The sequence below is a fragment of the Podarcis tiliguerta genome, assembly GCF_965153285.1.
Source record: "Podarcis tiliguerta genome assembly, chromosome: 6".
Taxonomy (NCBI): Eukaryota; Metazoa; Chordata; class Lepidosauria; order Squamata; family Lacertidae; genus Podarcis; species Podarcis tiliguerta.
The window spans coordinates 91,075,233-91,102,149 of record NC_139539.1 but is presented as its reverse complement, the minus strand read 5'-3'; the positions used below and the strand labels follow the sequence as shown (position 1 = coordinate 91,102,149).

Sequence of the window (26,917 nt, the reverse complement as noted above, 5' to 3'; positions counted from 1 at the left end):
ACTCTTTAAACATTGTTCAGTTTTTTCTTCTTTTGATCCAGACACCGCTCTCCACCACTGGTGCCACCCCTCCTTTTTTGCAATCTTTGCGGTGTCCTGAAGTTTATATTGCTAATGAAGCACTGGAAAATTACTCCGTATGTCCTTCTTGGTTCTTTGTTTTAGGTAGCACCAGTGTAATATGTACATCATCCTGGCGGGAGGGACTGAGACTTGCAAAGAAGATACTTGGTCCAGCACCTAAAGTAGGGCAACAGGACCAACAGCCATTATCCATTGACAAAACTGGCAAGGATAAGCCCACTAAATCTGGTAAGCTAAGCTTTGTGTACCAGGTATGGGGCAGATTATAATATGGCTGCGGAGCAGCGATCATGCTCTCGATGGTTCCCTGACATTTGTGGCCTTTCAAATTTGGTGCCCCTCCCAAGTGCAGCTGAGCCCTGTCGAAAGCAGGGTTCAGATCACTCCTTATAACTGCTGGGATTGGCTGCACTTGGGAGTGCATGTTTGGGAATGGGATGCTGAGGTTTTGCAGATACTGGCCACCCCTGATTTGCACTGGGGTCGTGTTCCGAGTCGTCGAGCGCAACAAAGACCGCTCCCTATCTGACTTGCTCTTGCTGTGCTGTAGAAAGGACATTATGCATTTGACGAAGAACTGTCAACTGGAAAAGGACGCAATAGTGCACATTTGTGTTGTCTGCATTAGGGGCGGGGAACTTGTGACTCTCCAGGTGTTGTTGAATGACAGCTCCATCAGTCTCAGCCATCATTGTCATTGGTCAGGATGAGTATAGTCTAACATAAGTGGAGGACCACAGATTCCCCATCTGTGGTCTGAGGAGCTTTCCACCATATATTTAGTTTTCTGAGATCTCCTGAGGCTTTGGGTGACACCAGTGTAGCTCTTAACTTAACCATTGCCTTGGAAATTGGTTCTTGAAGGATCTTGTTTCCTCTCCTAGCTGACACCTTTGTTGTCACTGTCTATTTACTTTTCCTCTTCTGCTAGAACAGTAGGAAAGTTGGGAAGGGCAGATGGTAATACCCCAGCATCTTTGACAACGTGAACATTAGACTAGTGACAGTTTGGTAACTTCCCCATCCAGTATCGGATGAGATGGCTTGTGTTCAACAAGTCATGTCTGACTGTGATTGAAACAGAACAATGGAATTGGGACCCAGCTGGTTTCAAGTTGTTTATTTCATTTTCAATAAGTGAAATGGCCTACGGCCATGAGCCACTAGAATTAAATAGCCTTGTTTACCTCCTACCCAAGGGACTATCAAAGAGATAAAAATAACTACTCTCTTACATGAGATATTGGGGCTTAAATGATATTGCATTGCTCAAATCCATTCAGTTTAATTTTCACCTTCCTTGGCTGTGACTTGAGCTCCTCGGTATTATTGAGTTGCTGTTGTATACAGTCTCAGGCATTAATCCCTTCTTGGCATTCCACTGTCAATGTCTTTTCCCACAAGAACTGTTGAGATTTCTGACTGCTGATCCAGCTTCTATACACTTTACCAGAAGCCTTCAGATTTGCCTTAAAAAAATTGCCACAGCTGAAGTTTTTTATAATATAAATGCCCTTCAATGCTTGATTCAGCCAAGTTTACTCTAGAAATGCTGAAAATCGTATGTGGAAGTTGTTTTAAGCAGCATATGCATGGTGGCCTATGTGGTGCTGGTGCATAAGAGGGACTTTTCTGTGGTGGACCCCAGATTGTGGAATGCCTTCTCCTTTGAATGGTTTCTAGCCTTGTCACTATATACATTTCAACATTGAAAGATGTATCTTTTTGCACTGCGGGTGGAAGATGCTACCTGGTTTAATTGTATTGAGCTGCATATTACCTGCCCTGGGACCACATTTTGGCAGGTTGACTATATATGCCTATTAAATAAGTAAACTAATATTGGAAACTCTTATAATCTTGGCACCGGTGCTTGGTGACAGATTGAATCAACCTAAGTGGGTTTTTCCCACTGCAGAAGTTGATCTAATTCTTTATCAGTGAATAAACTGATATCCTTATCAGAACTATGATCCAACATGTTTACCCAAAGGATCTTGAGATGCTGTGCATAGATACAGGGCCAAGCTTCCAGATTAGAATTAATTTGTAGAAGCTACTACTACTTGGTGTTTGTGTGTGTTTGCTTGTATGTGTTCTATAAGGAACCATGTTCGCACAGTGTCCCATCAGTATGGCCATTTCTGGTGAAAATCTGAGAAGAGCATCAAAGACAGTAGCCCACTTGGCAAAATATGCATTGCATTCTGGCTTCAGTACAGGATGGAATTTGACAGTGTCCATTCACAAGTGGAACATCTGCCACTGGTGAGGCATTCCTCTTTTCTGCTGCAGAACTTTCCAAAACTGCTCCAGAAGGTTTGGGCACTACAGAGCAGATAGGGAGGTGCAGGATGAAAAAGAGGAAGGAGTAATTCTGCTAGCACGAGCTGAATTCCAGCGTCAACCAAATGCAGCCTATTTCTGTTTTTGATGTGTTCAGGTTTTTGCAGCTCGTTTCTTGTAGCACTTGCTAGAATGTCTCATGGTTTCTTGCCTTTCTAAAGTGCTTAAGTGGACAGGCTTTTTTATTTAAAAAAATAATGTTTATTTCAATTTTCACAAATACAAAAAAATGAAAAAGACAAAATACGATAGAGTAAGAGAGAAAAAACAAAAATAAAAATTAAAAATACATAAAAAACCTCCCCCCCACCCCACCAACAAGAAAAAAACAAAAAGCAAAGACATTTAAAAAAAGAAAACACTTCCATTTTTCAAAATTCCATCCTTCAATAACTTATTTCCTCGACCTCCTCCCACCTCCCTTTTTGTATTCCAATTATTAATTAAGTCAGCAAGTTCTTTCCATCTTTCATTGCTTACTCACTTATTTATCTTAATCCATTTAAATGGTTTAAAAGGTTTAAGTGGGCAGGCTTTTAACACTTAACAAAAAGCTGCCACGTGAGAGGTCAAATAAATAGATCCACCTTGCCTTACAAGTGGAGAGTGTCTAACACTACTTTTGCCCCTCCTATCCCCACCCCAGTTTTCCACAGCGAAAAGACAGACACTAATTTCAAGCTGGATGTGACCATAGAAACCCGATCAAGAAATCCCGAAAGATCACAAAGTAAAGTAAGAGTGGAGAATAACACGAAGAAGAAAGAATCGACTCTTCCCGATTCAAAACGGAGAGAAGACCATGTAAACAAGGACTTCTTGCCAGTGGAGATCCGTGGAATGCTTGATGACCTGCAGCTGGACTCTGTATCTCAGGGTGCAGAACAAATGAGGGAGGAAGGAAGACAGGATCAAAAATCACCACCTTTTGCATTTATTAGGAGCCATAGTCCAACCAAAAGAAAGCCAGAGAAGCTTTCTGCCAATGAAGAGCCTCAAGTCACTTCGAAGAAACGCTATTATGATACAGATGAAGTTCGCCAGTACATTGCTAGACAAAAAGAGGAAAGGAAGAAGAGGCAAAATGAAGAGAAGAAAGCGCAGAAAGTGGCAACAGAACAAAAGAACAAAAGACTTCAAGAGCTTTACAAGAAACAGAAAGAAGCTTTTGCCAATAAGACCAAGGAAACACTGGCTCCTGAATTAGCCACCAAACAACTACAAGAAACATACTCAAAACTGTTTCTGGAGCAAACCTTACTGGAGGAGCCCCTGGTCCCCGGACAGGAGGTACAGGGATAGCTATTTTGCAAGATTTGCTTGGGTTTTTTCTTGCAGTTTGAAAGTTTGTATTAATGTCATTTTTTTAAAGGAAAGATTTGTAAAGTATTAGCAGCAGTAAAAGGTAGGCATTAGGTTTGCACGTGCCAAATAATGCTCAAACTGAGGTTTTGTTTGTGCCTGCAGCAGTGGCGTAGCGTGGGTTGTCAGCACCCGGGGCAAGGCAAGTAATTTGCGCCCCCTAACCCGGGGCAAGGCAAGTAATTTGCGCTGCCCCCCCGCTGCACTGTCCCTCCCCCAGATAGTCCCTCACTCTCTCTCCGCACCGCACCGCACGCCTGGCACCCTCCCCTCCACAGTGGGCGGCGACCCGGCGGCTCGGATCGGATTTGCACAGCCAGCACTGCAGTGAGAGAGAGTGAGTGAGCCAGGTAGGGGCAGAGAGCGGCGAGTGCGAGCACGCCCCCCCCCAGATGTTGCGCCCGGTGCGGCCAGCCCCCCCTGCACCCCCCACGCTACGCCACTGGCCTGCAGTGTGGAGCTCTGGTTGGAGCAAGAAACATGCCCAGAGTTAAAAATGGCTGCAGCTATAGCTCACAGCATTTGCCATGGCATAGAGTAAGAATCCAGACGTTGGGCAGCATGTTGATCAATTTAACTACCCAGCTCGTATTCTGAAGAAGCATCGATGAGGGGAAGGCAGGAAGCGCAGGCGCGCCAAGGGGCAAATTATGTAATGTGTGTGTGGCAGCTCCTGTGAAGGGTGTAGACCTTTAAATGTCACCTCGGCATCCAGTTGTGCCTGATTTAGCACAATTTCCCTTCCTCCCACACCAGCCCCCCGTCCTGCTGTATCCCACTTTGTTCAGGAGGGTCTCCTGACTGCCCAGGAAGGCTTTTTGGAAAGGAGTGTTTTGGCGTCCCCTTGTGAGACCTTCCTCTTTCTTTTCTTTTCTTTTGCCGTAGTTAGGATTAAAGCCATCATATATTCTAATAGTGATCTTGAATCACTGAGTGCCAGTCACATGCAGTGGCGTAGCGTGGGGGGTGCAGGGGGGGCCGGCCGCACCGGGCGCAACATCGGGGGGGGGGGCGCTTGCACTCGCAGCTCTCTGCCCCTACCTGGCTCGCTCACTCTCTCTCACTGCAGTGCTGGCTGTGCAAATCCGATCCGAGCCGCCGGGTCGCCGCCCACTGTGGAGGGGGGGTGCCAGGCGTGCGGTGCGGTGCGGTGCGGAGAGAGTGAGGGACTATCTGGGGGAGGGACAGTGCAGCGGGGGGCGCAAATTACTTGCCTTGCCCTGGGTTAGGGGGCGCAAATTACTTGCCTTGCCCCGGGTTCTGACAACCCACGCTACGCCACTGGTCACATGTAGCCAAAATTACAACATCCACACCCCACCAAGGGATTTATTGGCAGCCTTGGGAGAACCCCGTCGTTTGCAGAAGTAGGAAAAATACTGACTTAAATATAAGGTGTTCTTGCCAAAGGACCCGCTAATATGTTATTCCTTTTGTCTAGTGCAGAAAACAAATGTCAGCTGTTTGCTTGGCCACTTGGGACTTCTCGCATGTTTTAACTTTTTTTATCTTGATTAATTCTAACAGAATTTCATGTTTCAAAAATATCTCCATTTTTCTTCCCAGGCCAAACCTGGATATCAACCGTCTGGTGAATCTGATAAAGAAAACAAAGCGCAGGAGCGCCCACCCAGTGCATCTTCCAGTAGCGATATGTCTCTCTCTGAAGCTGCTCCTCCTCCTCTTATTAGGTAAGAAAGCAGGACTATCTTTAAGGCAACTTGTAAGAATTTTAATAGAACATGAAACACTATTTTTTGTGAAAAGTCACTGTTGCGACCTTAGAAACTTGGTACAGTATAGTAGAAAATGGTCTTAAGATGACTTAGCAATATGCCCTGTGTAAGCAGCAGCAAGATTGAAGGACTTTTCCTGCAAACATAAGTGACATTTTAAAATCCAGCACTTTAGATTCTGTAAGATTCCGCATTATAAGAATGACATGTCCCTGCATGAAATGCAGGTTGAAAAAGCAATCACCTTCTTTATGCGTAGTCACTGCTCTGTGTGTGATGGGATTCTATGACACTGCATAAAAAATACATAAATATTTTGGGATAAAGAACTTTCCTTAATACAAAATGCCCTTATTGTTACAACAGTATTCTTGAAAGCTTATGGGCAATGCCCACTGAAACTTCAGAAGCCCAAGTGGTGACTGGGCAGATTTCCAGGGGCTGGGGTTCCTGTTAGTATCTTGTTCCTCCTCTGTGACTGGAAAATCAAGAGAAATTATTTTGAAAAACAAGTTGAGCATGATTGAGTTACGGAAATTTGCTGAGTTGAAAGGTGTTGTACATTTCAGTTCACTTGCTTTTAAAAAAACATATATTTCAAATATATTTTTCCATTCTTAAGTATGACAACTTTATACACACATACCTAATCTAAATGGCATTGTTTGACTTACACCCACCCACTTACACCCACCCCTGGTTTCCAATTTTTTCCCTTTTCTTCTCCTTGCATATAATTATATTTCTCCCAATTACTTTCAGCTTCTTTTTCCATTCCTAATTCTGTTGTTACTTCATAAATGTTACATCAATCCTGCTAATGTTTTAATGCATTTACAGTGTTTTTTAAAGTAGTCTATAATTTTTTTCCATTTTTGGTTACCGTATTTTTCGCTCTATAAGACGCACCAGACCACAAGACGCACCTAGTTTTTGGAGGCGGAAAACAAGAAAAAAATTATTCTGAATCTCAGAAGCCAGAACAGCAAGAGGGATCGCTGCGCAGTGAAAGCAGCAATCCCTCTTGCTGTTCTGGCTTCTGGGATAGCTGCGCAGCCTGCATTTGCTCCATAAGACGCACACACATTTCCCCTTACTTTTTAGGGGAAGTAAGACTATAAGACTATAAGTGAGTCTTATAGAGCAAAAAATACTGTAATTTTTTTCTCATCTTGGTGCCTGATCTTCATGGTCAGTTTTGCCATTTTGGCATAGTCCGTCATCTTAGTTATCCATTCTTCCTTCGCTGGGACGTTTTCTTCCTTCCACTTCTGGGCAAGTAGTGTTCTGGCCGCTGTAGTAGCATACATAAGTAGTCTCTTTAAATTCTTTGGCACTTCTTCTCCTGTTATTCCTAGTAAAAAAGCCTCTGGTTTTTTAAGAAAATGTTAATAGATTTCAGTCCTCTTGCTGCAGGATCTGGGAAGCTTGAATGCTAGGTTCCTTACAGTTCAACAGCTTGTATTCCACTTGCAACAAAAGTTTAATCAGTTTGTAATTATTATCTGAATAATCTGTACTTTTAATATAGCAGATATAAATTTATGGTGAACCATTTTATGCACAATGCTTTTTATGTTCCTAAAGTAACAAAGTGGCTTTCAGTATATAAAGAAAAGTAATGCATTTGTTCAGCTTTCCCCCAAAAAACATCTCTTTCCAAATCTCACGCCCTGGAAAAAACACTTCCCCTACCCCACAGCTTCGAATTTTACACCTTTACACTGCTCCCACATTGTGTACGGGGGGATCGGGGAAAATCTAATCTGGGCTAAGAAGTCTAGTTTTTAAAAATGATTTCCAATACATTAACATATGTGCACATTTAATAGTCAAACACTGTTCAGTCTTCATTATTCCAAGTTTATGAGAATTCAACTTTTTTGTTTATAGGAATAACCCTTTATGGATTCAGCCAGATAGGCTGACTTCAGAAGCCCAGCTTTCTTCCCAACAACCTTCAATGGTCTTGACTGGAGGATTTGTCTCCCAGCTTTTGGCCCTAGATCACACACATGTCTTGCAAAACGACTTTGACTCTGTATTATCAAGCAGAAGGGGTCACAACGCCGCTGTGGGATCCATACCTTGGGCATCTCAGCCATTTATGGCATCTGCTGTACAGCCCACCATTAATCAGTATAAAAGTAAACTGAACCGCATTGAAGCCCTGAAGGCAACAGCAGCCTCTTTGTCGAGCCGAATTGAGAGCGAAGCCAAGAAGTTAGCCGGGGCCAGCATTAACTATGGTGAGGTGTGGAATTCTGAGCGTGACTTGCTGCAAGGCGATCAGGGTGATGGCCGTTGGGCAAAGGCCAGCAGCCCCCCTGTGGAAGAAAGTGATGTCTTTTCAGCCAGGCTCCAGAAGATGTTGGGTGCTTGCACCCCACATGCAAGTTTTGATGATAACCTTCCTGGCGTTGGAAACCTTGGTGAGTTTAAAAGGCTCCCAGAGACCCTCGGCCCCCGGGCTTCAGCTATCAGCCTTCCAGGTAACTACAGAGCTGAAGGAATGCTAGGAGATCTGTCCAAAAAACAAGCATGCTCCCCAGGTGCTGAAAGTAAAGTTGTAGCTCCGCGTGATGGTAGCATAGAGTCAATAAGTGAGGGGCCAATCAGTGATGGCCTTGCATCTGAGGAGGAAGGAGAAAAGCATGAGCATCCAACTTTGAAGACTGTGGAAGTGTTAAAGGAAAAAGAATTCTGTGCTGCAGATATAGCTGGCTGTGAGCCCATAAAAGAAGTTCAGAAGGAGGCAGAGAAGTGTTTACTCATTTTTAGACATATCAGGAGTACTTGGGAAGAACTGATAAGGGGGAGTCCCCATAGTGCCATCAACGTCTTTACAAAACATTACCAGCAGTGTGGGAAAGGTAAGGCAACGAGAGACTTATTGCTGCCTCTGGTGTTTCGTTGGTGTAATTGTCAGAATGACTGCACTTCCATGATAGTTGAAATCCTGAGCTCTTTAAGTTACCGTATTTTTCGCTCTATAAGACGCACCAGACCACAAGATGCACCTAGTTTTTGGAAGAGGAAAACAAGAAAAAAAATATTCTGAATCTCAGAAGCCAGAACAGCAAGAGGGATCGCTGCACAGTGAAAGCAGCAATCCCTCTTGCTGTTCTGGCTTCTGGGATAGCTGCGCAGCCTGCATTCGCTCCATAAGACGCACACACATTTCTCCTTTTTAGGAGAGAAAAAGCGAGTCTTATAGAGCAAAAAATACGGTACGTTATAAACCTGTAGCTCGGATTTTGTGTTGTTTTTTTGCTGATACCAGTATTTCCTGATAAGCAAAAAGTTTCCAGTCCTTTTTGAAAATTTTGGCAACTGCTTCTTTACTATGAAATCACTTAACTGTCTTCAGATTCTAATTGAAAGCTGTTGCATATAAAGGAAATTTTCCAGAGCTGCTCTTAATGGGCTTTGGATCTCTGTCAGCGAGATTATTTGGCATGCTTCTGAAATGCAGATTACTTTCTTTTTGCTTTTTCACCTCTTGCAGGAATTGAGCAGTGGTCAGAGCAAGCACCACCAACTCGGGAACCTTTCCTTCCAGTCATGAGTCCCCCAGCTAGCATTGTTTCATATGAAGATGATTTCATTTCCTCACCAGAAAGTGTAACCATTGCAGATAAAAGAGCTACTCTTGAGCCCAGGTACTTAATGAGTTCACAAATGGCAGCGAAAATCAATGAAATACCATGTTCATTAAATAAAGAACTATTACAGAGTTGTTTTTCATCCCTGAATGGGAAGGGAACGCTTCCTTGTTATAGAGTATGGCAAATCTGAGTTTTGGCACAGAGCAGAGTAAATGAATACTTCATCTATTTAAAACAGCTTTCAAGTCACAACCTGGTACTTTTTTTATGGCACAAATGACACGCAGCTCAACTGTTTTTGAAAATCCTGAATTATCAACCTGAAAATTATTTAAGTACTACAGAATTCCCTTTGCTGGTGTTTCGAATCAGGATTGACAACTATTTAATCTATTTAATAGACCTAGAGAAAGTAACTATTTAACTTAATTTATTAATTCAGTTGATTTTTCAGTATAGATATTTCAATATCCTTAAGGGTGTTGGAGAATAGGAACTCAGTTTTGAACACAAACATTATGGCATTGTTAAAAGGAAAGGTGTCTGTAATAGTTTACATGCAGGTCCCACTATCCATCCACTGGATACCCACCAGTTCACTTATCCAAACATAAAGAATTATACACTCCGCAGAGTCAGATATCTGAACAGCTGGAGCTTGCCCACTATGTGCTTTGCTTGTCAGCGGCATTCATTCTGGGGCTGAAACCATGGAGAGAGGAAGAGGAAGATAGAGCAGACCAATCAAGAGAGCAGGACAAATCAGTTTCTCTGTCTCTCTTTTGCCGGCTGGCTACAGCCATTTTAGGCAGAAACAATGTTGGGAGGAGGAATGCATTGTGGGCATATGGCTGGTCCTGCGTGTAATTCCTCATTGCGACAACATCTACTTAAAAAAATAAATATGCTTTTAAGATTCAGCCCAAATATTAATGGGCTAAACCATAATTCAACTATACATTAAAGCTTGCAGGTCTAGCCCATGTGCCTATCTTAAGCTATATGCAAAGTTGTCTAAAATTCAGCTGCTTTTAAAGGTAAATAGAAGTCCTGCTCTTGTGCCTTGTAAGGCTTTATTAAATGATTTAAAATGCTCATTACGCAAGTAGTATAAATATAACTGAGAGAGTCCAGCAATATTTTACTTCCGTGTCTATATTGACAGTGGCAGCAGCCCCAGCCTCAAAGAAGAGTTTGCCACCAGAAAGTCATTGTACGAGCAGCCAGCTGTAGAATTTACCCACCATTCCTCAGGAACACTTTCTGCAGGTTCTTCCAACTCGTCTGCATCGTCTAAAAAAAGAGTGAAAAGGGAAAGTAAGTGCTATTTACTACGCTCCCAAATCTGGGTTGAAACCTTTGGCAAAGTTTTAAAATCTGAAAATGTCAAGTGTACTCATCAAGTGGGGGAAGGTGTATATTTATTTTATATTTAAATCGCTTTTTGCCAAAATGTGTGTTACAGAGTCAGAATCTTTCAGCACAGTTTCAAGTGCCTCTCTGAGGGAGGAAAACAAAATGTTGCCAGGGTCAGAGTATGGATCGCAACCGGTGAAGAATGCATCACCTAATAATGGAATATCTCATAGAGAAGAGAAGAGCCCAGATTCTGACAGCACTTTAGAAGAACTTTCTGATCACTCCTTGATGAGGTAACGTGAACCACTTCATTTAGTAATCATAATCATATATTGGCTTAATGATGTCAATGAGTCTTTTCCCCTTGCATTCAGACTTTTTGCTTGTGCAATGAAGCAAAGAGCCATATTTAACAGCTTTTTAAACCACAGTTTGAAATTGATCTAATAACCTAACCTGTTCCGAAGCTGGTAACCAGAATGTCCTGGTTTAGATGAAATAGGAAATTATGATTGATTAGAGATTGACTCATTTGATCATATCACAAAGGGAAGAGCGAAGGTGGATGCTTGTGTGGGCAAAACAGTAATTTTATATCTCTGTTTTAAAACCGAGGTATGATAATCTGAACTATACCAATGTTTTCGAAGTAACATATAAGCTCTTCAAATAGTTGGAAGACTTTATTTTGTGTGTGTAAATCTCAACTATGGCCAGAGCTTTTTTTCCGGGAGTACTCAATGTAAGCAGTACTGGCACCTTTTCCCCCGAGAAGGTTAAAAGTGTGGCACATACTGATGAGTATCGGGACAATTTTTTCTAGAAGAAAAGCACTGGCTATTACTCTTTTCTTTGTGTACTGATGGAAATATATGATACTTTTCAAACTGGTTTTCCTGTGTGACTACTCTTTCTTGAAAGAATAAAGACTTGCTTCAATTTTTGTTTAGTCTCCCAGATAAGATAAAGTCTCCAAGGACTCCAGGCTCTCCTCATTCTCCAAGCTTACAGAAACCATTGGATCCCACAGTAAATACAGCAGAAAAAATTAGCCCCCTTTCAAACTCTCCAGGGACTATAACTTCTGGACCCAAGGCAAACCATGCCTTCTCTGATTTGAACCTTGGAACCAACAGGGCTGGAGCAGGTAACATGAATGGTGAGCTGGCAAAAAATAGATGGCTCATGATGCTGCTTAACTCTTCCTATGTTCCTAAAAAGTGTGATTTACACGAAGACGTAGGTGTTTAGTATTTCATATTTACCTTACAGGTACCATGCGCTTCTCACCTGCTGGTCTCCAACATCGTATGTCAGCAGAACTTAATTATTTAAGTGCAATTGAGGAGTCTGTTCGCCAGATCTCTGATGTTGAGCGAGTCCGAGGTATATCACTTGCCCAGCAGGAAAGTGTTTCACTGGCTCAGATTCTAAAGGTAACTAGGTGTTCTTATCTCTGCCTTATTTGCTGTATGCGCTCCTCTGAAGTATCTCAGTCAAAGATAAGAGTGGTTGCGATCAGATGAATATTGTTATATTTCCATTAAAGCTACAAAACTAGTAGGCTCTTGTTCGAAAAAGGAGGAACAAAATCTGTGGTTCCTGAAAATGATAACCACATTTGTCACAAGTGGCTATGTGCAATTTCAATACAGTGGTGCCTCGCAAGACGAAATTAATTCGTTCTGCGAGTTTTTTCGTTCTGCGAGTTTTTTCGTATTGCGAAGCACCACTGTGTATGGACGGTTTCCCATAGGAATGCATTGGCGGTTTTTAAAAAAAGGCGCAAGACGTTTCGTCTTGCGAAGCAAGCCCATAGGGAAATCCGTCTTGCGAAGCAACTCAGAAAACGAAAAACTCTTTCGTCTTGCGAGTTTTTCGTCTTCCGAGGCATTCATCTTGCGAGGTACCACTGTACTTCATACCACAAGTTTTATTTATTGCAGTATTATTGTATAGGGTGGAAGTTGTGAACTTTGTAAAATAGGCAATGAAAGTCATGAGATACACTGAAAGATGCAGAAGTATAAGTGCTAATCATTAATGAAATATTTAGGATTCAGTGACAGGAGCATTAATATCCTTATGGAAATGTAAGGATGTATTTAAGTGTAAGGTACCTTGAATTACATTGTATGTAAAAAGGCAGGATATAAGTTAATAAACTAAAACTAAACTTAATCCATAGGCACAGCAGCAACGACATGAGCATGACTTGGCTCTTCTGAAGCTCAAGGCAGAGCAAGAAGCTCTGGAAAGTCAGAGGCAACTAGAAGAGGCGATGAAGAAAGCAGCTCAGGTAATGAGGTCTTTCAAACAGTGTGTAAAACTTAAAAGTAGAATTCTTTTCCTGTGGAGAAATTGGTGCGAATGGATGCTAATCCAAATCTCACAAATAGTAAGCAACAAGAAATCGGGTCATCTCAATGTACTTCAGAAAAATATCTTGTTCTAGAGGTGCAAGATTTTAGAAGTTACAACACTAGTGGGTCAGGGGGCACTATGGGCTTCAGTCACAAAATAGCTACCATGTGGGCCATGACATATCACAAAATGGCTGCAATGTGTTAATTTGGAGATCCAGGCAAGGCCAGCGCACACCATGCCAAATACTGACACTTCCTAAGCCAGGGAAATGACAGGAAGTGAGGTCTTTGGACCTAGCACATCACACAGACAGAATGTCTCATTAAGAAAATAATACTGTACTGAATAAAACATATTGTATTCAGAAGCATCAGTTCACATTGATCAGTTCATGCCCAGCACCTCCACTTTTGCCTGACACTCTCCCTACGCCCCACAAAATTTAAACTGTATTGTTGCAAAGTGTGTCTCAATGAGGACCGTGCCCTAATAGCAAAGGTGCTGGGCATGTCATAATAATTTATAATTTATACCCCACCCATCTGGCTGGGTTTCCCCAGCCATTCTGGATGGCACACAATAGAATATTAAAAACATGATAAGACATCAAACATTAAAAACTTCCCTGAACAGGGTTGCCTTCAGATGTCTTCTAAAAGTCAGGTAGTTGTTTATTTCCTTGACATCGGATGGGAGAGCGTTCCACAGGGTGGGTGCCACTACCGAGAAGGCCCTCTGCCTGGTTCCCTGTAGCTTTGCTTCTCGCAGGGAGGGAACTGCCAGAAGGCCCTCAGAGCTGGACCTCAGTGTCCGGGCTGAACGATGGGGGTGGAGATGCTCCTTCAGGTATACTGGTATGTCAGGTTTGTCTGGCCAAGGCAAGTCTACATTTTATATGAAAGCAAATAGTCCAGGTTCCAGATGCTGTATTATGGTGTGTCAATCACATTTTCATCATTTTTATGTCTCCATTTCAATGGAGCTGATTTTAGTATGATTCTGGTGGATACAACCCCACATAACCTCTGCTCTAACGAGCTCACATTTGCCACAACGTACATCTTGTTGGAAGAAAAGAATGAAAAGCCAAAATAGTTTATCTATGCCACTTTTGTGTGCACAAGTTTAAATAAAATTGTTTATTTCTTTTATGTCCTAATCATTTACCATGAGTTTCAAGCATTTATTATTGCCTGAACAGGTTTTTTTCTGCTTTGACAGTCACAGAAACGTTAGAGCCAAGTATCTCATCCAGTTTTTGCTTCTGTGCATAAAGAAGAATTAAAACCAACAAAAATACGTTTGGCATACTAAAATTCCAGTTTGGCCCCTTTGGCACCTGAACTAAAGTAGAACTTTTTTTTTAAATACATAGGGCCATGCAGAATCTATCCAGCAGCTGGTACAGTCACAACAGGAGAAAGCAGATGCTTTGCAGGAGACCACTTGCAAAATTGCAGCTCAGCAGGCGGAGACTGCTCTGCTCACCACCGAAGCTGCTAGCCAGATACGTGAGGTTAGATTCCGCTCTGAAATCCTTGGCAGGCTTGGCCTTGTGCAGAATGGTTGCTAAAGCTAGCTTGCTGATTGTAACTAAGAGCTCTTCAGCAGACTACTTTGGGAAGGGAAAGCACGCTGCCTATTTGAAGGATGGGAGAGAGAGAGGATGTGTGTGTGTGTGTTCTTAATTTCTCAAATATTAACTTACGAAAAGTACATCTGACTGTGCTTCTTTATTCAGATGACAGAGCTTGCAAGAGTCCAGATCTCTGATGCCATTGGTGCTCCTGCAACCCCAATTACCACACTGTTTGACCAAGAGCGGAAGCAACATTCAGCATTCATAAAGAAGCTAAAATCTCATAATACAAGCAGGTATTTTAGATGACATTTTAGTTCTTAGAATTGATTGTGAGCGGTGTTTCACCAGAGGCATGAAGGCAGACTCCAGGAAACACCCACCACCACTGATATGCTTAGGTGAGGGAGGGGAATATGATGTCCACATGAGTACTAGGTAACTCCCCAAGGCTGCTCTTTACTTTCTTTTCCCTGTCTCATCAATAAAGAGCAGTCGTCCCCCCTTCCTTTCAGCTCTTGTGACCTTTTATTGTTTGCTTTTCTACACTAGCAGCCAATACTGTAGCAAGGCAGGTCATTTGGCTCCAGCATTAGAGTGTAGAAGTGAATTCTTAAGGAAAGGGAATACAGTGGTGCCTCGCAAGACGAAATTAATCTGTTCCGCGAGTCTCTTCGTCTAGCGGTTTTTTCGTCTTGCGAAGCAACCCTATTAGCGGCTTACCGGATTAGCGCTATTAGCGGTTTAGCGGCTATTAGCGGCTATTAAAGGCTTAAGGGATTAGCGGATTAGCTGCTAAAAGGCTATTAGCAGTTTAGCGGCTAAGAAAAAGGGGGTGGGGAGCGAAAAAAAATCTCAAGACTCGCAAGACATTTTCGTCTTGCGAAGCAAGCCCATAGGGAAATTCGTCCTGTGAAGCGCATCGAAAAACGGAAAACCCTTTCGTCTAGCGGGTTTTCCGTCTTGCGAGGCATTCGTCTTGCGGGGTACCACTGTACAGTCAAACCTTGGTTCTTGAACAGCTTAGTTGCCGAATGTTTCAACTCCCTAACGTCGAAAACCCAGAAGCGAGTGTTCTGGCTTTCGAGCAATTTTCGGAGGTCGACTGTCCGTCGCAGCAGTCAAGCGGCTTCGGACCGGCTCTTCCATTTGCTAGAGCCAATCAGAAGCTGCACCTTGGAAGTCGAACGTTTTGGAAGTCGGACATCCTTCTGGAACGGATTACGTTCGACTTCCGAGGTTTGACTGTATGTGCATTTGTTGGGTTTACTTGATAGTCCCTTGATTGACTTATTGTAGGCGTCAGGGAAGACTTTGTGCATAGGGCTATAACACCAGTTTGCACATCCTGTCCATTTCTTCCCATTGGGGAATGGAAGAATGGTAAAGGTATGCTGGCTGCTCCACACACCTTTTATTTCCCCTCAAACTCTTGGAGTTAGAAGACTGAGACTTCTCCTTTCTGCCTGCCAAATCAGAGGCCTATTTCACATGCCGCTTGGCAGTGTTTCTGTCAAGTGACTCATCTTGAGTGGGAAGAAGTCCATGCCAATTTATATTGGGTGCTCCAGAGTGACAAGTGTCAGGAAGTGTCGCCTGCTCTCCATTTGTTCTGTACACAAGAGAAACTAGGCCTAGTTTGGAAAAACACAAAGCTCTTTTTATGCAGAGCTAAATACATTTTCTGTCTCATTTGTCATTACAGTGGTGCCTCGCAAGACGAAATTAATTCGTTCTGCGAGTTTTTTCGTCTTGTGAATTTTTTGTCCTGCGAAGCACGGTTTCCCATAGGAAATGCATTGATGGTTTCCCATAGGAATGCATTGACGGTTTTAAAAAAAAGGCGCAAGAAGTTTTCGTCTTGCGAAGCAAGCCCATAGGGAAATTCGTCTTGCGAAGCAACTCAAAAAACAAAAAACTCTTTCGTCTTGCGAGTTTTTCGTCTTGCAAGACATTCGTCTTGCGAGGTACCACTGTACTGATATTTAATTGGATGTTTCTCATTAATTTATTTCACTATAATCATTTTGTCTTGTAAGGCTTTTTTCAGCTACTTATGACAATCAGCTTGAACTTTCTTTTTTTGTTTTCAGGATAACTCAAACTTGCTTATTTTCTTTAATAGGAAAGCAGAATCTACACCTTCACAAAGTAAAGAGGAGCTAGATGACTCAAAAATCCTTTATTCCTCATTTGAAAGTTATTCAGAATCGTCGAGATCAAAGGCACATGATCAGAGGTAAGAAGCATAACTTACACAGTTACTGTCAGTTATAATGGTAGTTAGCAGAGGAAGACTTTGAGCAGTACTTGATGCCTAGTGTTTCTTCTTCTAGTCCAGACCTGCAGATCTTTTGAGCCCGCAAACTCACATGGGATCAATAAAATATTGTAGAACATAGTATATAGATAGCTGTTGGATCACAAGTCATGCAGGCCTATCCAAGGACCATTGCATTAGCCGAGTTGCTATATTTTGGAGTGGCGTTTAATGCTAATCTGATACCCCATGACATGAATATGAACTGAATTCTTCATGGTTTCTGTGCAGTCACATAATTTTTGCACTTATGCAGAGCCTCGTTCAGAAATGATCTAAAACTAAACTAGAGTTGTTGTTTTTTAATGTGCAGCAGCACACTGTTGGTATTATTATTATTATTATTATTATTATGCATTTATTTATTTATTCTGAGACGTGTTTTACAACCCTAATTCAAGATTCACTTCTGTGCTTTTATTACACCTTTTCCTAAAACAGCAGCAGCAGCAGTTGCCCGGGAAGTCCATCTGTCTCACCTTCCAAGGGGACCAAGAAACTTTCCCGTCGTGAAAAGTCAGGCAGCTCCATTGAAGAGCAGGCTCCTATGGCTGTGAATGATTCTTTAATGGATAATAGTATTCCATCCATTGCAGATGAGAGAGGTGGGTGTAGTGGTTGAGAGCGGTAGTCTTGTAATCTGGGGAACCAGGTTCGCATCTCCGCTCCTCCACATGCAGCTGCTGGGTGACCTTGGGCCAGTCACACTTCTCTGAAGTCTCTCAGCCCCACTCACCTCACAGAGTGTTTGTTGTGGAGGAGGAAGGGAAAGGAGAATGTTAGCCGCTTTGAGACTCCTTAAAGGGAGTGAAAGGCGGGATATCAGATCCAAACTCTTCTTCTTCTTCTTCTTCTTGGATGAGAAACTACTTCAGTGTTTACTCCTAATTCTGTTCCAATCTACTTGATGCTTGCTCTATTGATTGTTCTGCTGGTGGAGTCACATTGAAGAAATATAAAATGGTGAAATATTTACCAGGCTGTTGCATGCGGCACTCTTTCCCCATCACAGGCAATCCACAATTACTTTTATATGTCATTTTCTGGTTAGCCAGCCCCTTGAGCTGCTGGGGAATCTGCAGTCTGATAATGACACCATGATAGCCACATTGAATCCTGGCTAGCTGTTGCTTCCAGCCTCCATTGTTCTGGGAGCCACTGACTGAGTGTCCCTCCTTCCTTTGTTCTGGGAATCACTGAGGTTGGTTTTTTTAAAGTCACGAGTCTTTACATCAGTGTGTGTACTTGTTTACAAGTGAGTGTTACGCAAGATGCAATTTCCTGAGCTTGATTTCTATTACACAAATACATCTTAAGTGATGGAATGTCAGATGGGGCTTGGTTATTATTGGCTGACAGCATGTTTTATGGAGCAAAAAGATCTGTTGCCATTTGAAGTTCTTTTGTGGCAGGATAAAGCCAGCTTCCTAGTTCCAAGAAACCTGGGCCTCCAGGAAGCATATTTAGCTCCCATGCTGACATTGCTACTTATTGATATCCTTTTAGTCTTTGACCCCATACTTTTTGACATTTGTTGTAAGCGGGGAAAGTGCTGCAGATTGGAGATAATATCTACTCCATCATCCCAACTCTCGAGTGTCCTGAATACCATTGAAAGGGCATGTTGCCAATCAGAAGGTCAGCGGTTCACATCCCCCACGATGGGGTGAGCTCCCATTGCTCAGTTCCAGCTCCTGCGAACTTAGCAGTTTGAAAGCACGTCAAAGTGCAAGTAGATAAGTAGGTACCGCTCCGGTGGGGAGGTAAACGGCTTTTCCGTGAGCTGCTCTGGCTTCGCCAGCAGCGGCTTAGTCATGCTGGCCACATGACCCGGAAGCTGTCTGCAGACAAACGCCAGCTCCCTCAGCCAGTAAAGCGAGATGAGCGTGCAACCCCAGAGCCGTTTGCAACTGGACTTAATGGTCAGGGGTCCCTTTACCTTTACCTGTGTGCAATATATGGACCCTTTCTGTCATATGGACAGGTGTTTTGGTAATTTATTTATACATACCCTGCCCATCTGACGGGGTATAATTCAGTATAATTCACAGTTATCTACGATACTGATCATTCGGTCAGTATTCATTTACTTGTATTGCTCACATTGTTAAGCCATACGTTCCACCTACTATATGAAACAACTTCATACATTGCTTGTTTTGTAATGCAAACTTTCCCTTAATTAAATATTTTTGGGGGGTTTTCTTCAGACTCAGCCTCTGTAGCAACAGAATATTCTCTTAAATTTGATGAGTCCATGACGGAAGATGAGATTGAAGAAAAGTCATTCCGGTCCTTGCTACCTTCTGAAAGTCACCGCCGGATCAATTTGAAGAAACGAGTTCACCAGGATTATTCTGATGAGGAGGCTTTCCCTGGAAAGACTAGCGTGTCACCTGTTAAAGTAAGTTTTCAATACTCTGCAGCCACATGTTTGTCAAGGCTCCTCTAGTTGCTTTCAGAACCTTTCAGTAAATTTTAGTGAGGATGTCCTGTACCTAAATGAACACCATAATTGTGTAGTATCTGCAGACTTTAAAAAACTGGGGGCATGGTATATCGTGTGAACCTCCTTTTGTGAGCAAAAAGGGTCCAGGGAAACAAACTGCATAATACAGTTTTAAGTGCATGTGCATTTTCAAAGCAGTTGCATACTTCTTCATGGCCTGAACTTAGTTTTTTAAACCAGCTATTCATTCAATACTTGTTTGGAAGGGATGCTTGATCAAAGAGGTGGCATCCTCTTTAGTAATGCTTCTTATCTAAGCAAAAGTACAGTGGTGCCGCGGTTTAGCGGCTATTAGTGGCTCTTAAAGGCTTAAGGGATTAGCGGATTAGCTGCTAAAAGGCTATTAGCGGCTTAGATCAGCTGATAAGCGGCTTAGATCAGCTGTTAAGCGGCTTAGCTAACAGCTGTTAAGCGGCTTAGGGGCTTGGGGAAAAGGGGGGGAGGGGGGGAAAAGCCAGGAATCGCAAGGCATTTTCGTCTTGCGAAGCAAGCCCATAGCAAATTTGTCCTGCGAAGCACCTCCAAAACGGAAAACCCTTTCGTCTAGTGGTTTTCCGTCTTGCAAGGCATTCGTCTTGCAGGGCACCACTGTACTTATCCTGTTATACAAACATTTACATTTGTATGTTTACAAATGGATGTGTTAAATCTGTTTTCTTGTAATTAGGAGCTAAGCCTGCCGTTCTCAGGAGGGCAAGATAGCTTTTCTAAATTTACCATGGAAATGGTGCGGCAGTACATGAAGGAGGAAGAAGTTCGGTCAGCTCACCAGTCGTCCCTGCTTAGGCTACGCGAAAAAGCACTGAAAGAGAAGGCAAGGGCTGAGCTAGCCTGGCTGGAACACCAGAAAAAGTAAGAGTGTTCAGAAAACATAATGACCCCAAATTTAGTAATTTGTGCTCCATCCTAGGACTTCTTTGCTTTTCTGTCAGCTTTGTTAAACTCTTCTTCCAAACCCCTTTTGCAAATGTTCTGAATGCCATGAAATAATGATTAAACAAAGAAGTGTGTTTGTAGTTACCCAAATAGAAGCCCTGGGGGCAAGGTTGTGCTACAGAAGCAACTGCAGAAGCCAGATGGAGTTTAAATGAAGTGTGATTTTTTTTTAAAGCATAGCTCTGCCTCACTTGTAAGGAAACAGTGAGTCGTTCTGTATATTTCATATTAACTTTAATATATTCTGTCATATGGATTCTTGAAAAGCAAAGAATTACAGTGGTGTCCCGCAAGACGAATGCCTCGCAAGACGGAAAACCCGCTAGACGAAAGGGTTTTCCGTTTTGGAGGTGCTTCGCAGGACAAATTTCTCTATGGGCTTGCTTCGCAAGACGAAAATGTCTTGCGATTCCTGGGGGGGGGGGGGTTTCGCTCCCCACCCCCTTTTTCTAAGGCACTAAGCTGCTAATAGCCTTTTAGCAGCTAATCCGCTAATCCCTTAAGCCTTTAATAGCCGCTAATAGCCGCTAAACCGCTAATAGCACTAATCCGCTAATGGGCTTGCTTCGTAAGACGAAAAAACCGCTAAACGAAGAGACTCACGGAACGGATTCTTTTCGTCTTGCAAGGCACCACTGTACTGTCCATCTTTCTTTTGAGGGAGATCTTCCAGACAGTGCAATCCATTCTTCAGCTGATCACCCTACTCTTTTTCACACATGTGAACCGTCAAGCACTTATTGCTTGCTGGTTCTAATATTACAGAACCTGATCATCTGTGATGGGATTGGTTAGTTCCATTTCTTGGCCTAGCATCTGGAGATTAGAATTGCCTCCAAAATACAGTTTGGCTATTTCTGCCCCAGAAAGGCCCAAGTTCTTTATCCCGTAGGCCCTATGTTTTGGGGAGTATGGTCCTACTTGAAGTAATCATCTAGTACTAAAAAATGAGTGCTGCTGCTGTCTCATCAAGAACAACCAAAATGGCCAAATATGAGGTACCAGGATTGCATAGGGTTATTGCCCACCTGGTAAGTGAGAGTGTGAGTGCCATGGTTGCTCTTGGATCCACCCTTTCAGGTGTTGGCTAGTGTAGGCACAGGAAGAGCGTGTCTATATAGTATCTTAAAGCCATCCGACATGATGTAGAAGCATCTAAATTACTTCAACACATTAGCTAGATTTGAATTAGTCTATTAGAACAAGATTATATTGGCTATGGGGCTCCGATGTTTTGTGCTCCAGTTCCCGTCACCCCCAGTCAGCATGAACAATGGTCAGGAACAATGAGTGGTGTAATCCAAAACACGTAGGGTAAAGCTGTCCAAAGTCTAGCAGAATTGGGGGAGGTGTGTAGTTGAAAAATTCCCCAGGGGGCAGTGGGATCGTTGTGGGGTGGGGTCGATGTGGGGTGAAAGATGCTTTGTGCATTTGCCCGCACCCCATAGTCCCCTTTGACTAGACTTGACCGTCCAGGTGTCTTTTACCTTTACCTGTGCATTTGCTAACCAAAATAAACCTGTTACCGATACGTAAATGAAAATGAAAATCCGTAACTACCCAAACAGAATTGCAACGCAGAAGTGAGAGAAACTGAACTTTCCTTGCCTTGATTCTCACAGGCGTTTACGAGACAAAGGAGAGGACGACAAAATGCCACCCATCCGAAAGAAACAGCGTGGTCTACTTCTGAAGTTGCAGCAGGAAAAGGTAAAAATTAATTTAAGTCCACCTGTGCCGAGTTTCTCCTTAATCGCTGAATTTTGATCTGGTGTATAGGGCTGGGCGAGATCTGGTTTTCAACATAGTGATATGTCACCACCTAAACCTTGTGATATACTGATACTGATCACAATGTCTGAAATAAGGTTGGAGCTATGCAGAGGCATCGTGATAACAGCTTTTCAACATCGCTGTATGTCACCAGCCAAACATCGCAGTCTGGCGACATGCCACAATGTTGAAAACACAAGCTGCATTGGCCCCAGCCTGCAAGACATCGGGTAAAATTGCCACAGCGCCTATCAGGGTGGGACATGGCAGCTTGTTGGGGCGCAGGAGGGCTCCCCATCTCCAGCAGTGCCATCCCTGGTGCCCCCCTGCTTGTGTGGGAGCCAATGCTGGGCTGGGGATTCCTTTAAATGCTCGAAGGGGAGCGGCAGCTGCGCACTCCTTAGCTGAGCAGTTGAAAGATGTAGAGGGAGGAACAAGCTATATTGGAGCCTCGCCAATGAAGCTTTTTCTCCCTCTGTGCAGTATGGGGGCAGAGTGGGATGGCGGTTTCACTCAGCGATATACTGCTGAGTGAAGCTGACATCACTGTCTGCTCCTTATACCAGTCCTGGGCGATATATTGATATATCGCCTAGGCCTATTGTAAACTCCTTTGGGAATTTATTTTCGGCTAAAAAATTGGGAGACGGCAAATGTTTTAGACAGTTACATATAAAAAACATTGGCCATACTTTAAATCTTTGAATCTGAAGCAGACATGATGTATGAGGAAAGTGAGAGCGGATGAATGGAGAAAATAAGTATTGGGGGCGAGGTACTGAATTCAGAAAGGGGCAGAGGGAAGGAACAAAAACCATGGGAGAAAACGTAAGTTTCAACCGGAGCATCATAGAAAACACACTGGAATAGGACATTGCAGAGAGAAGGTAGGTCTATTTCAAGAGGGTTAGAGCCAGTGAAACAAAGGAAGTGGGAAGGAGCATTGATTGACAGAAGAGAAGGTGAGAAGATTAGCAGAAAAGTTGAGAAAGCTAATTATTAGAATAAAAAGCTTGTAATGAAAGCAGGGATAGGGACGCGGGTGGCGCTGTGGGTAAAACCTCAGCGCCTAGGGCTTGCCGATCGCATGGTCGGCGGTTCGAATCCCCGCGGCGGGGTGAGTTCCCGTCTTTCGGTCCCAGCTCCTGCCCACCTAGCAGTTCAAAAGCACCCTTAAGTGCAAGTAGATAAATAGGTACCACTTTATAGCGGGGAGGTAAACGGTGTTTCCGTGTGCTGCGCTGGTGCTGGCTTGCCAGAGCAGCTTCGTCACGCTGGCCACGTGACCCAGAGGTGTCTCCGGACAGCGCTGGCCCCCGGCCTCTTAAGTGAGATGGGCGCACAACCCCAGAGTCGGACATGACTGGTCCTTTACTGGCCCACGACTGGGTACCTTTACCTTTACCTTTAATGAAAGCAGGAAGTATAAAGTAGTGATAGGGATGGGGAAAGGGGAAAGAGATGTGGTCCAAACTACAGGTGAAGACAAACACACCAAGCAGCATAATGAGGAGCAGAAGTGAAAGGCTGAAGATAAGAGAGAAGCCTGCAAAAACATTACTGCTCTTTTTTTGTTTTGCTTTATTGTTCCTAACTCATAAAGGCAGAAATCAAGCGTCTTAAGGAAGCCAATAAGGCAGCCAGAAAGGAGAGGCAACTGATCCTTAAGCAGCAGGAAGAGATAGAGCGAATACGGCAAACCACTATGAAACTGCAGGAAAAACTGAAGTCTGCAGGGGAAAATAAACAGGTAAGCTTCACTGCAAGAGCTGGAAACATGCACCTGAGAGTTAGCCTGTTATTTTTATTTGTAGCACTGCAGTTCTCAGATTGAATGAAAAATAATTGAGACAAAAAAGAGGGGTATAAGTTTTCAAAATAAATAAGCTGGTCCTGAATACTTTATTGCTAACATTTATGCTTGAAAAAGGCCAACCACACAACAGTGACTTCTAAAATAGTAATATCTGTTTTTGTTGCTGGAACTGCAGATTGTGCTCATGGGTCTAGAGTTTCTCAGTATAAATTCTGTCCCACCCTTCCTCCCCAAGGAGCTCAAGGTGGCAAACAGATCCACAATTTAAAAATGAAAAAAGCAAAAACATACTGAAGCAGTTAAAACGTTCTAAAAGCAATTGCATCTAAAAGCATTTACAGTTTGAAATATTTGCATCCAGTGATACTGGAGTTATATTAAGATGCTGATCAAAGCGTATATAAAATTGATAGAGGAAAACATTCCGTAAAAAATGCAAGGTACATGGATATAGAAAGAGAGAGATAATAGCTAGAGAAATATGTATAGATAATAGAAAATAGCATTTTACATGTTGAATTTGGGTTTTTTTGTTTTTTGTTTTTGGTCATAGGAGCATTTTAGTGAGGACGAAGTAAAGCGAACACGTTCTTCAACCCCGCTGCCATCAGATGCAGAAACTTGGAGCCTCTCCTCCGTTTCCGGCTCTGAGACCAGTAGCATTATGCAGAAACTAAAGAAAATGCGCAGCCAAATGGATGAAAAGTAACTATTGGTGGCTTTTTATTGATGAGATCAGTAACTGGTTATAAGGTTGGCTACTTCTTTAGGGTTTACTTTTGCTTCCTATAGCTGTAGTGTCATTTCAGTTTAGCTAGCCTCACTGGTGGCTTGGCATTGTACATTGAACATACGAATGAATGTGAATATACAAAGCTGCCTTGCCATTTCGTCAAGTATCCCCTATTCCAGAGGTAGCCAACATGGTGCTCTGCTGACGTTGCTGAACTCCAACTCCCATAATCCTTCACCATTGGCGGTGCTGGGGCAGATGGGAGTTGTTGTTACTTTGTTTGTTCATTTTATATCCTGCCCTTCTTCCCGCAGGAACCTGGGGTGGCAGAGACAGCATTAATAAGTGTAGTGGTTCTAGGGGTTGCTCGTGCGTAAGCCGGTGCAAACACCTGGCTGGGTTGCCTGAGTGAACCTTTCCTGTCCGGATGACAGCCACTCACCCGTGGCTGTCTCAATCGCTGGCAGAATCCGTCAGTGGGCGTTTCTTAAACTTCTTCCAGCAAAGAAGCTCTTTGACGCCTAGTCTTCTCCTACTCTCTCTGCGCGAAAGCCTTCTGCGCAAGGAGGGCGTAGGCAGCGGAGGACCCCTACTCTCCCCGCTGGTCCCCAGCAAGGAGTCATGGGACCATCTCGCCGCTTCCCCCATCTGCCCCCCTTCTCCACTGGTGCTACGCTGATTCTCTTCCCCAGAAGATGGGCTGCCTCTCCCAATCCCGGGACGCTCTCCGGAATCCCTCTGGATTTTGCTCTCTCCCTCCGGCACTGATGGCAGTTCCCTGACAATAAGATACTAAAAACACACACAAATAAACTCACAGTTGTAAAACATTCTTTTAAAAAAATCCAATTTAAAACATTCTCAATGAGTGATCTCAGGGTTTCCAGGAACAGTGTATTCTGATCAAATGCCTGGGTAAACACAAATATTTTTACATTTCCCCTGAAAGTCAGTAATGAGGGAGACAGACCTACCGGTCACAGAAAAAGCCCTGTCATGGGTCACCACCAGCTGAGCAGTCCCCAGTCTCAGCAGAACCAACAGGTCCTCACAATTGTAGGAGATGGTTGATACTGAGGAAGGGGCTCTTTTGGAAACTTGGTCCCCAAGCCATTTATGGCTTTAGTACTGACACCATGAATTTGACCTGGTGAGCTCACTGGCAGCCTGGTGACACATTGTTCCATTGGGTTGCCCCACTGGACAGCCTAGCCACTGGATTCTTCACTAGCTGCAGCCTCCGGACCATCTTCAAAGGCAGCCCCACATTACAGTTGCCCAGACAGGAGTTCACCAGAGCGTGGACAACTGAGTCCTAGCCCCTTGAGATCCCAGTGACAAGTTGGAATCCAGGAGTACTCCCAGACTATGAGCCTGTTCCTTCAGGAGGAGTGCAACCCATCCCAGGATAGTTTAGACACCTAATCCCCAAACAAAAGAGCCACCCGCCTATAGCACTTCAGTCTTGTTATCAGGATTCAGCATCAGTTTATTAGCCTGCATCCAGCCCTTCACTGCTTCCCACACACCCGTCCAACCAACACCTTCACAGTCTCTCTTGATTTAGATGGAATGGAGAGAGAGAAAAAGTTGTTTGTCATCAGCATACTGATGACTGATCAGCATCCCAAGATGGCAGCTCTCAGCAACTTTATATGATGTTAAATAGCAAAAGAGACAAAATAAACCCTTGTGGGACCCCATAGCCCCAAAGCCATGGAGCTAAGCAACATTCCCGCTCCGGCGGGAAGGTAAACGGCATTTCCGTTCGCCAGAAGTGGCTTAGTCATGCTGGCCACATGACCCAGAAGCTGTACGCCGGCTCCCTCGGCCAATAAAACGAGATGAGAGCCGCAACCCCACAGTCAGTCATGACTGGACCTAATGGTCAGGGGTCCCTTTACCTTTACCTTATAGCATATTTACAACAACAGGCAGCTTAGCCTCCTGTTTCATGTCTGGAATTGGCAAGTCTGATTGTAAAGCAGAATATTTTGTAAATTGTCAAAGATGCCGACAAATTAGAGAATGATGCTCTTGGGCTTTCTGCAAAACTAGGTTTTATCTGACAGTTTGTAGGATTCCTCCTCTAATTAATTATCAGGATCTATGTTTGGTTAGAGGAGAAATAAAAGACTTTGTCTGTAGTTTGCATGTGAACAGGAGCATGCTCTGTCAAAGAATTAACCCCTTGTGATCCTGGCATATTCAGCCCCTTGACATGGAGCCGTCCCAAACAGAAGTGATACTTCATGTTGCTGTACCTTAGTGAGTTCTTACTGTGCATGTATAACTGATTAGTGCCTATGAATAGCATGACTTTTACCGTTTACCAACTTTCTCAGCCAGTGCTTTGTTTGGCTTTAACATTTTTGCCATGTAGACATTT

At 43.4% G+C, this 26,917-nt stretch overlaps 1 protein-coding gene across 50 annotated transcripts in view; it reads left to right on the top strand.

Moving 5' to 3' along the window:
• The window catches only part of CEP350 (centrosomal protein 350), a 65,651-nt gene that overhangs the window by 20,532 nt on the left and 18,202 nt on the right, over positions 1-26,917 (top strand). For 9 of the 50 annotated variants that reach the window (XR_014512632.1, XM_083446224.1, XM_083446180.1 and 6 more), the window contains 19 exons: positions 166-312; positions 3,077-3,720; positions 5,359-5,483; positions 7,422-8,401; positions 9,037-9,190; positions 10,302-10,453; positions 10,602-10,788; positions 11,446-11,654; positions 11,768-11,931; positions 12,684-12,794; positions 14,238-14,378; positions 14,604-14,737; positions 16,567-16,680; positions 17,203-17,366; positions 18,972-19,165; positions 19,938-20,122; positions 21,829-21,916; positions 23,583-23,729; positions 24,349-24,500. Coding sequence is in view for 48 of the 50 variants with exons in the window: in XM_083446224.1 (XP_083302350.1) it covers positions 166-312; positions 3,077-3,720; positions 5,359-5,483; positions 7,422-8,401; positions 9,037-9,190; positions 10,302-10,453; positions 10,602-10,788; positions 11,446-11,654; positions 11,768-11,931; positions 12,684-12,794; positions 14,238-14,378; positions 14,604-14,737; positions 16,567-16,680; positions 17,203-17,366; positions 18,972-19,165; positions 19,938-20,122; positions 21,829-21,916; positions 23,583-23,729; positions 24,349-24,500 (4,192 nt within the window). In the remaining 2 variants the exon portion in view is untranslated. The remainder of the gene's footprint in view (positions 1-165; positions 313-3,076; positions 3,721-5,358; positions 5,484-7,421; positions 8,402-9,036; positions 9,191-10,301; positions 10,454-10,601; positions 10,789-11,445; positions 11,655-11,767; positions 11,932-12,683; positions 12,795-14,237; positions 14,379-14,603; positions 14,738-16,566; positions 16,681-17,202; positions 17,367-18,971; positions 19,166-19,937; positions 20,123-21,828; positions 21,917-23,582; positions 23,730-24,348; positions 24,501-26,917) is intronic. The other 41 variants (XR_014512631.1, XM_083446201.1, XM_083446192.1 and 38 more) reach the window with 14 other exon arrangements.